This window comes from Limulus polyphemus, unplaced genomic scaffold (genome assembly GCF_000517525.1).
Source record: "Limulus polyphemus unplaced genomic scaffold, Limulus_polyphemus-2.1.2 Scaffold1696, whole genome shotgun sequence".
NCBI lineage: Eukaryota > Metazoa > Arthropoda > Merostomata > Xiphosura > Limulidae > Limulus > Limulus polyphemus.
Genome location: NW_013667306.1, coordinates 15,267 through 24,336, shown reverse-complemented (window position 1 = coordinate 24,336; position 9,070 = coordinate 15,267). Strand labels below are relative to the sequence as shown.

Sequence of the window (9,070 nt, the reverse complement as noted above, 5' to 3'; positions counted from 1 at the left end):
GCCAAACTTGTGACTCAGTCATTACATAGATATTGTTATAAAAGGAAACACTGTACAGTATTGTAAAGTTCTGATGACATTTTGAGGTGATATTTAAAATACCATTTCCATGAACAATTCAAGCCATCCCCATATAGGCAGTGCTGCCACCTGCCTGATATAGTCTGTATATATATATATTGTTGTAAGCTTTATGTTTTCTAATATTGTAGTTTGTTTGATAGCTAGAGAGAGCTATTATTTCTAGCTAGAGAAAGTTAGGTTTTTGATGATGTAAAAATAAAATTAAGTTTGAGAAGTAAGAATAGACTAAGAACTTCTACAAAACTCTAAGAATGTCATAAAGTTTTCTAGCGTATTCAAAAACAGAACATATATATGTACAAGATGGTTAATAGAGTGAATCAGTTAGAATAATAGCAATCATGGTTACTTTGTATAAGTAAATTGATTTGTGTTACATTAGTTAACAACATTTGTAATGTATGCTTACAGCAATTTTTAAGTTTTCAAGTTCTTAGAAGTCAAAAGAAGAAATAAATAAACTTGTTTTCATTTAAATGGATTGAATATTGAACTATTTTTACTGATCATCTAAAATAACCCAATAATGAGAGAACAACATTAGAACGTACAATTATAAAATGTGATAGTATGCAATGTTATGAATCAGGCATAGAGTTTCTTTATTTTTATTAATCATATGACTTATCAATAAGAAACTTATTACATAAAATGTAATATGTTTAAGCACTCAACTAATCTCAAACATTTGTTTTATATTGTATAAGCAGTGGGATGTGTTTATAAAACATAGTGCCTGGGATTATCAGCCACTAATTGTTGCCAATTTTAAAATAAACTGACTAGATGGGTCAGAGGGATGATGATACACATACATTTATCTTGTTCACCTGCAGCCTAAAGACACAAGTGTTCTTGATTTTAAAAAAAAAGAACACAGAAAATGTATGGAAAAATAACTTCTCTGTTTAGCATTCTCTATAAATTCCAATTGTTTATGTATTTCATTTTTGCCTGATCAATATTTCTTAATATAAATCACAACAGAATACCAGGGTACAGTCAATCTGTTAAAACAAAGTCACTCAGTGGATAGAACCCATAGAACCCTAACCCTGTCTTGACTACACCATTAGATACAAACATCTAATTGAAATGCTAGCAAAAAATGAATTGAAAATTTAAAAAAATCCAAGTACTGCTAAACACTTGATGGTAAAGGACTGAATAAAAACTACCCCAATGTTTGAGATGAAATGCAAACCTCATGTCACACACAAATAATGATACCTATAAAGTGCACTTGTAAAATAATAGAATACAGAACATTTAAACCTGTGTTACTACACAAATGTACTTATTTAACAACACATGTTCAGGAAAGAAAAAAAATTTTATTTTATTTAATGACATTTTGAATAATTGCTCTTCTTCTGTGTAATAATGATATCCCTACTTACAGATGGGGTATTATCATCTTGAGTCTTACTTTCTGGAATTACTTGTTTACCTCCATCGTGAATTGACAACATCAGAGCCTTGAAAAAATTATAGTAAACATTTATTATTACTGATGAAAATTACTAACTTAAGCAATGAAAAACGTTATGATAAGTCAATGAAAAATTATATTTAACTTCTTTGTTCAGCTGGTTTTATGTTAGTTGCATAAAAAAATACCTCTTCTTGTAAGTAAAGAAGGCTTAACATGGATATAATAAAGGAAAAATTAATTTTATCTAGAATCTAAATAGATGTTTGTATTAACACTAATAATTACAAAAAGGACTAAGTTTTAGAAGTAGTATCAGTCTTCAGTATATACTAATTAAAAGCTGCTCATTGCTGAGATTAGATGACAAAGATTATGATATTTGTTTGACTTGATATAGACCTTATATATATACAAGTTCATCCCTTTGTCACTGAAATTCACGTTTTGGTAAGGAAAAGAAATCCATAAATAAAGATTATGATATGTTAAAGAGCATGCTTACAGAGGGAAAACAAATCTACTGGCAGATAAACACCAAAGCAAATAAGGATGTGGCACATCAAAATAACAGCAGCAGGTGACATAAGGTCAATGTATAAATACTTATATTACTTAGACTATTTTCTTTAATAACCCGATGAATGAAGGAAAAAAACACTTTTTTAAGTATGTTAAAACTGGAGTAACAAAATAATTCAGCTTAGATAAAAGACAAGGAAGCTAAAATTATAAGAAACCTTAATGAATGATCCATATATAATACTGGGCATACAAACTAGTAAACATCAACTTTAGATATGTATTATTATTATTAGAAGGAGAAGCAGAGAAGATATAAAATATCGGTATAAGAGTATCGAGTAATTTAAGAGATAATATTTTTTACCTTATCTACAAGAAGAAGATGAGATAGTCACCTCCAGTAGAAGAGTACAGAGTGATTAAAGAGAGAATATATTTTTTACACTACCTTATTTCTCATTTCTGAGGTATATTTGGGTACAAAACACTGACATCAAGCAATAACCTCAGATCTGCCTCAAATGAAAACAATTTTCCTTTGTTTTTTAAAAGAATCAACATAAAGCTAATAAAAAACATTCTTCAATGTTGAAAACCTAAACCTTCAAAAAGAAAAAAAATATTCATTCACAAGTATACTGTACTAGTTAGTTTGAGTAAGATAGATCTTAGAAAAATTAACACTTATGAAACCATAATTTAAAGGTATCATTTGAGTAAGATTCAAGAGTAGATTTAATTGTAACATACTAATTCTGTATTTAAAGAAACATAATTAATTGTGTATGTTTTTCATGTTCATAATTTAAAACAATTAAAACCTTTGATGTATGTAGCTTAGATAAAGAACTATGATATTGCTATCTAGTCACAAAATTCAGTTTCATGTGTGAAAAGCTAACATTTTCCTACACTGAAAATATATTTCTGAGAGATACTTAACTCCTCCCACAAATAGCTTTTCTTGACTTGTACTGCCCTCTATAGGAACAAATGTTCACTCGCCACTAGCCTTGATACTCCCACCTACCGTCATGGGTATTCACGTGAGACATCTGCATGCTATCATGCAAATGAACATGCAGCAACCAATAGGAGTGCAACACAACTCCTATTGTCACTAGCGCCCTCTCTTCCATGCAGTCTGTAATTACTTTGTGATTGGGCAGTACATTCAAAACCTACACCAGAAGTAGAGAGGTCAGGAGGTAAGTATCTATTGGAAATAGATTTTCGGTGTATGAAAATGTTAGCTTCTGATACAATATCTTCCCTTCACCCACGGATAGCCAGAATCCCACACTGAGTTAGTGAAGGGTCTGGTGAGAAGATGATCTCCCTTTAGAAAGTGCTCGAAGGAGGGGCAAACTGCATGTTGGCAGAATGCATCGTCCATCACCTGATGGAATCTGGAATCGTACATCAGGTCTGCAGTAGGATGAGCATCAATGCCATTTACACCGGCAGAACACCATTGCCCTACTTAAACTGAGTGGGAGTGAGCACACCCAAAAGGAAGCCCCAGCAACTAGAAACAGGTAAGTGGCAAGAACTCCCATACTCCACTAGAAGAAGGGGAAAACAGTGTGTTGGAGAGTTCAGAGGAACACCATGCCAAAGATAGTGCAATGGGTGACCACAACACCTTATTTTGAAATGCAAACTGATCCAGTGACCTACAACACATGGATCATTAGGAATGGACAGCAATCCCCGTCTGCTTTACTTGTGCTAGTCCAAGAGTGTATGGTCCAGAGAAAACATCTTTATGAAGCAAAATACTGCAAGGAACACCTATAGACAGTCTTTCAAAACACCCCATCTCAATAGTGGGAGTATTTAACACACAGGTCTTACAGTGCAGATTTAAAAATAGGTATAATTGGTCAGACAACACTCACCACAAAGTGGGATCCTAAGACATGAAAAAGGACTCCTACAAAGAAAAAGTAGAAAAAAAAGGAGCATTTACTCACTCATAGAGAAATTGCAGAGTGCAAAATGATGACAGGAGGAAGCAAAAACTTGTAGAACATGAAACAGCCAGGTGGTGAAGATAATGATCAGTGAAGATATGGGGAGTGGTCCACATACTGGCATGAACGATGTCCTCCAATGGATGATGAAAATGAACAGCCTGGGGCATGGTAAGGTAACAGATTTAATGTGATGAGACACAAAAACGACAACAAACATCTGGAGAAAAGGAAGAATAAGCCAGGTGAATAAGCTGGCAAATCCAACTTGTAAGGGGAATAGGGACTGAGACTGAGGGGGGGGGATTGCAAGGAATAAACAAGTGGTAGTAGGAAATATGGAAGGAAGCTCTGACTGGGCAAAGGAGGCAAGCAGGGTCAGAATGGTCCTAAAGATGTGATATAGAAGGAAGAGAAGTGGGCGTGAAGGCAGAATTACCTTCCCTAATGTTTTGGTAGGAAATAACGATTGGGGAAAAGGACCACATAGAAACAGTGAAATAAGGTGTTGTGGACATCAATAGTAAACACCTCTGATTGATGATATCTTCCGGCCAACAAGAGGAGGAAAAGGGTCTGTGTGGAGAGGTGACAGAAGGAAGGTGGACAAAGGTTTGAATGGAAGAAGGGTAAGCATATAGGCAGAGGCTAATTCAAGCCTCAGTGACAGCATCTACGACTTAAGCCAATGGATGTGGAACAGGAAACCAAGAGAGGTGAGAATTGAGATAAATGGCAAAGGCATCCCACTGGGAACAGAGCCACTGAAACACCAGTGGGTCCAGTGACCACTTCACATGAAGAATCTTGTTGGTATGACATAAGCAATCTGTGACTACATTCAGGGCACCCCAAATGTGACAAGCCATCAAATGAATAGGATGGCCGTTGGCCCAATACAGGAGGTTCAGTGTCTTAAAACAGAGGCCTCTGTATCGAGTGCCCCCTTGCCAGAAGATGAACGAAACCACAGTCAAGTTGACAGAATGCACCATCACCGACCAGCCCTAAAAGGCCAGAAGGAAGTGAGCCAAAGCCCATAGAAGGGCAATGACCTATAAGAGATTGATAAGAAGAGAGAACTCTGATAGAATCCATCACCCCGAGACCACCTAAGTGTCCAAATAGGCACGCCAACCAGAAAGAAGTGACATTCTGGATGAGGAAGGGGAAGAGGAACACCTATAGTGATATTGGCTCGATCCAACCACCAGACAAAAGAGGAAGTAGAAGAAGAACATCCATGGGATCCTGTATGAGGATCCACTAGTCAATCAAAACCTCTGAAGGTTACACATGTGGGCACGACCAAGAGGGATGTGGGCTTCCAGAGAAGTCCACGTCCCAAAAAGAGAGAGAATCTCTCATGCAGTGGGAGAATGAGAGGAGGATAGCTTGAAAAATAGAAGCTCCTAAGCCCACAAATAAAGGGGAGAAGATTGGGTCTGACAGAGTAAGGAATTGAGCAATGCCCCAAGATGAACGAGGTATTGTGTGGGGATGAGAAAAGACTTCTCCACCTACACCAATTAACCAACCAAGCAGTTTCTCATAGTAGAAACTGTGTATGAAGGGCCAATACAGCCTGTGAGAAAGCTAAAGGTAGCCAGTTGGCAAGTATTGGTGGAAATGAAGGCCTGACCATCCAACAAAAAACGTAGATAGTTGGGGTCAGCCTGAATGGAAGAGCCTAAAACTGAAAAACACAACCCTGATAGATGAAATGAAGGTAATGTCTGGATACAAGGGAGATGGGAATGTGAAGGTACACATTTGAAACATCGACCTTCATCATCCATAGACCAGGATTGAAAGCCCATTGAAGAGACAAGCACGACTCCATAGTAAAACGAGGTAGGCCTAAGATGCAGTTCAAAGCTGAATGGTTGATGACATGGTGTTAGTTTCCAGTCTTCCTAGGGACATAAAAAAGGGAATAAAACCCCAGAGGAAAGGAATCCCCCTGTATGATGACACCCTTGCAAAGCAAGTCCCAAACCACCTCTGAAAGCTGCAGACTGGAAACATAATCCCAAGGAGGAGGGAAGGGAACTGGATGCTGGGACAACAGAGGAGGAGAACAGAAAATGAGGACCAGACTCTCTGAGACAACCTTCAGAACCCAAGGGTTTGTGGTTAAGGACCTCCATATGTGGACAAAACAGAGGAGCCTGGCCCCAATAGGATCCAATCCCACAACACACTCACTGAGACCCTCTGTTGCCCCTAGCACAGTGCTCATAGAACAGATGGCAAACCTCAAGAACTCGAGAGGCCAGAACCAGTAAAGGAGGAAGGAGGAGGTTGAGACAAAGGAACAGGTTCAGTAGGGGTGAGATAAACAGGAGGCCAAGGTGAAAAGGGGTTATGCAACAATGCAGACTCAACACCAGTTTCTGAAAAGCAGAAAATACTCCTAAAAACCTCCTGGTGTAGAAAAGGACCATGAACAAACTGCATAACAAGGAGGGAGGCAAACACACCCAAGCAAAAGAGGACCCAACCCAAAAAAGTCCCAACAACAAAAGAAGTCACATTTGCAAGGAAAGGGCAGAAGAGGAGAGGCATGTCAGAGTGGAAAACCGGTGATTCCAAGCTAAATTCAGGAAAATAGAGGCTAGGAGAAGGAAAATCGAAACATTGGAGTCCAGATCCCACAAAAAGGACAAGTAACTCACATCACTGCAAGTCGAAGTAACAAAACAAAGAATGAGGATATGGCAAAGCATGTTCATCCAGAGTATGTGGGGGTCACATTGAATTCTGACTCCCGAACATAACTGGTCCCCAAACCAACTCACAAGAATCTCAATATTTGGTGAGAGAGGAAACACTAGATACTGTGCCACCAGCCTGTCACTGAGAAAGGCAGGTGAAGAATCATAGTAAATAGGAGACAAGGAAAAATTATAACATACCTGCTTGATTAAGTTGACAAAAGGAGAACGAGGCCTGGGCACTTCCCCCAAAATGAAACTCGACTGTGAGGCATAAACAGGAGGAGGAAACAGGCTGCCCAAATCTTTATCCTTATGTTCAGGCATACCAGCATGTGGTATGAGAGGACAATCATCAAGTGACACAGAAGACTGCATAAAGTTAGCCAACTCCCCCTCGATCCAGACCCATTACTTCCTGAGCTGATAAAGACTGCTCTGATGCCATTGAAGTAGCAGGAAGATCAGCTGTAATAACCATACCAGCAGTGGTAGTTGTGATGTAGAATTGCAAGATCATGATAAATGGGTTTGACCAGGAAAAAGGAGAACTGAAGCTCCAAAAGCAATTCCAAAACAGTGAAAATGGAAAATCTGGAAAAAACAAATGAGGCTGTGAATAATATTAGAAACTTCAGTATGAAAATTAATGAAACTATTCAATGAAAATAATCAGTAGAAAAGCACGAGCAAAAACACTTCCTAGCAGTATGACTGCCAATCAAGAAGTTATTACAGGCTGCACGGAAGAGGGGGTGCTAGTGACTATACGAGTTGTGTCGCACTCCTATTGGTGGAGGGTTGCTGCATTATTACACATGGGGGGTAGGTGGGAGTATCAAGGCTAGTAGTGAGCAAAAATGTGCACCTATAGAGGGCAGTATAAGTCGAGAAAAGCTATTTGTGAGAATAGGTAAGATATCATATTGGAAAATAGAGTTAAAAACTTAATGCTTCAAGAAGAAAACTGAAGATATATGATTTACCTTTTCTAGCATTTCTTTTTCTCTTTGTCGCTCTTTCTCCAGTCGAGCTTTATCTGTTAAAGTAGTTTGAAGAACTGTTTTTAAATCTGCATCTTCCTTTTGTATCAGTTCCATATCAGCTTTATAATCTTCCAAAGATTTCCTAAAACAAGAAATGCATTTCCCAAACTTTTGCAAGACATTGTATGTAAACTGAGAATTATTTCTTCTCGATATTTTTCTACAGTGAACACAACTTTCAACTACACTGTTATCTAAGATCCTTTACAATATTGTAAAAATTTCCAACACTAATAATGGGGGAAATACATAGCTGTATAAGTTTGAAAACAGAACAAACTATGTGAAAAACTGATGAAGAGGTATTTTACTGTCATTAAACTAAAACTAATTTTCTGATACTTTTATCTTTTATATTTGACAACAGAATATTACAACCGACACTGAAAATAGGTTTTACAACATTTTTGATACTTTTTATTTCACAGACCTTTTCTAATACTAAAACTCACAAATAGTTTCAATAATGATACTTTAATAACAATTCTCAGTACAATAAAATTGTTCAATACAGTGTAAACATTTTAAAGGTAATTTGAAATGGATGAAGAAAAAAAAACTCACACACTCATATTAATTGTACAGTGAAAAAAAGATAATATTAAGTTTACTTGATAACAGCTGCCAAAATTTCTTCTTCTTCCTTGTTTTGAGTGCAACTGGTATCAGGAACAAGACCATCAGGGACAACACCATGGTACTGGGCAAAAACTTCCAAGGCTTGTAGTTGAAGCTCAATGTTTTTTTGTGTCATCATTCTTTTGAAAATCTCATAATCATCTGCAGCCCAAACTTGCTCAAAAAGACTCTGAAATGTGAGATTATGTTATTAAAATCTAGTTACAAAGCAAACTGATCTATACAAAACCTAACAATATGTTGTATCACTTCTGTAATCATTGAACAATAAAGACTTGAATTGGTTAACTGTCTGGTCCTACAGATTTTATATAGTTTCCACTAGTCTAGAGGTAATCAATCTGCCATACATTCCTCAAGTGACTAACTAAAGGATTTTTAATAACTGATAATGTACATTTCATGAAATTTGTACAGTTTTTAAAGGAAAGTTATATGTATAACTATGCAGTATGTACTATGAGAAAATCTCAAATCCCAGGTTAGACATTTTTCATATTCACAGTAAAAATTCCTTCATCTTATCTGATGCTATCATTTAAGTGCTTTAACATCACAAACAACATTAATCCCCACAAACTTGAACATTATCAGTTCTAACCACGTCTACACACCAAACATCATTAATCCACACACAGCAGAAATGTTAAC

General features: G+C 36.9%; 1 protein-coding gene across 1 annotated transcript in view; it reads right to left on the bottom strand.

The window, feature by feature from the left end:
- Positions 1-9,070, bottom strand: part of LOC106464587 (cilia- and flagella-associated protein 36-like) — a 24,833-nt gene that overhangs the window by 1,573 nt on the left and 14,190 nt on the right. Inside the window, exons 4-6 of the mRNA XM_022392320.1 lie at positions 8,392-8,588; positions 7,721-7,862; positions 1,485-1,562 (exon numbers count right to left, since the gene is read on the bottom strand). Coding sequence (XP_022248028.1) covers positions 1,485-1,562; positions 7,721-7,862; positions 8,392-8,588 — 417 coding nt within the window. The remainder of the gene's footprint in view (positions 1-1,484; positions 1,563-7,720; positions 7,863-8,391; positions 8,589-9,070) is intronic.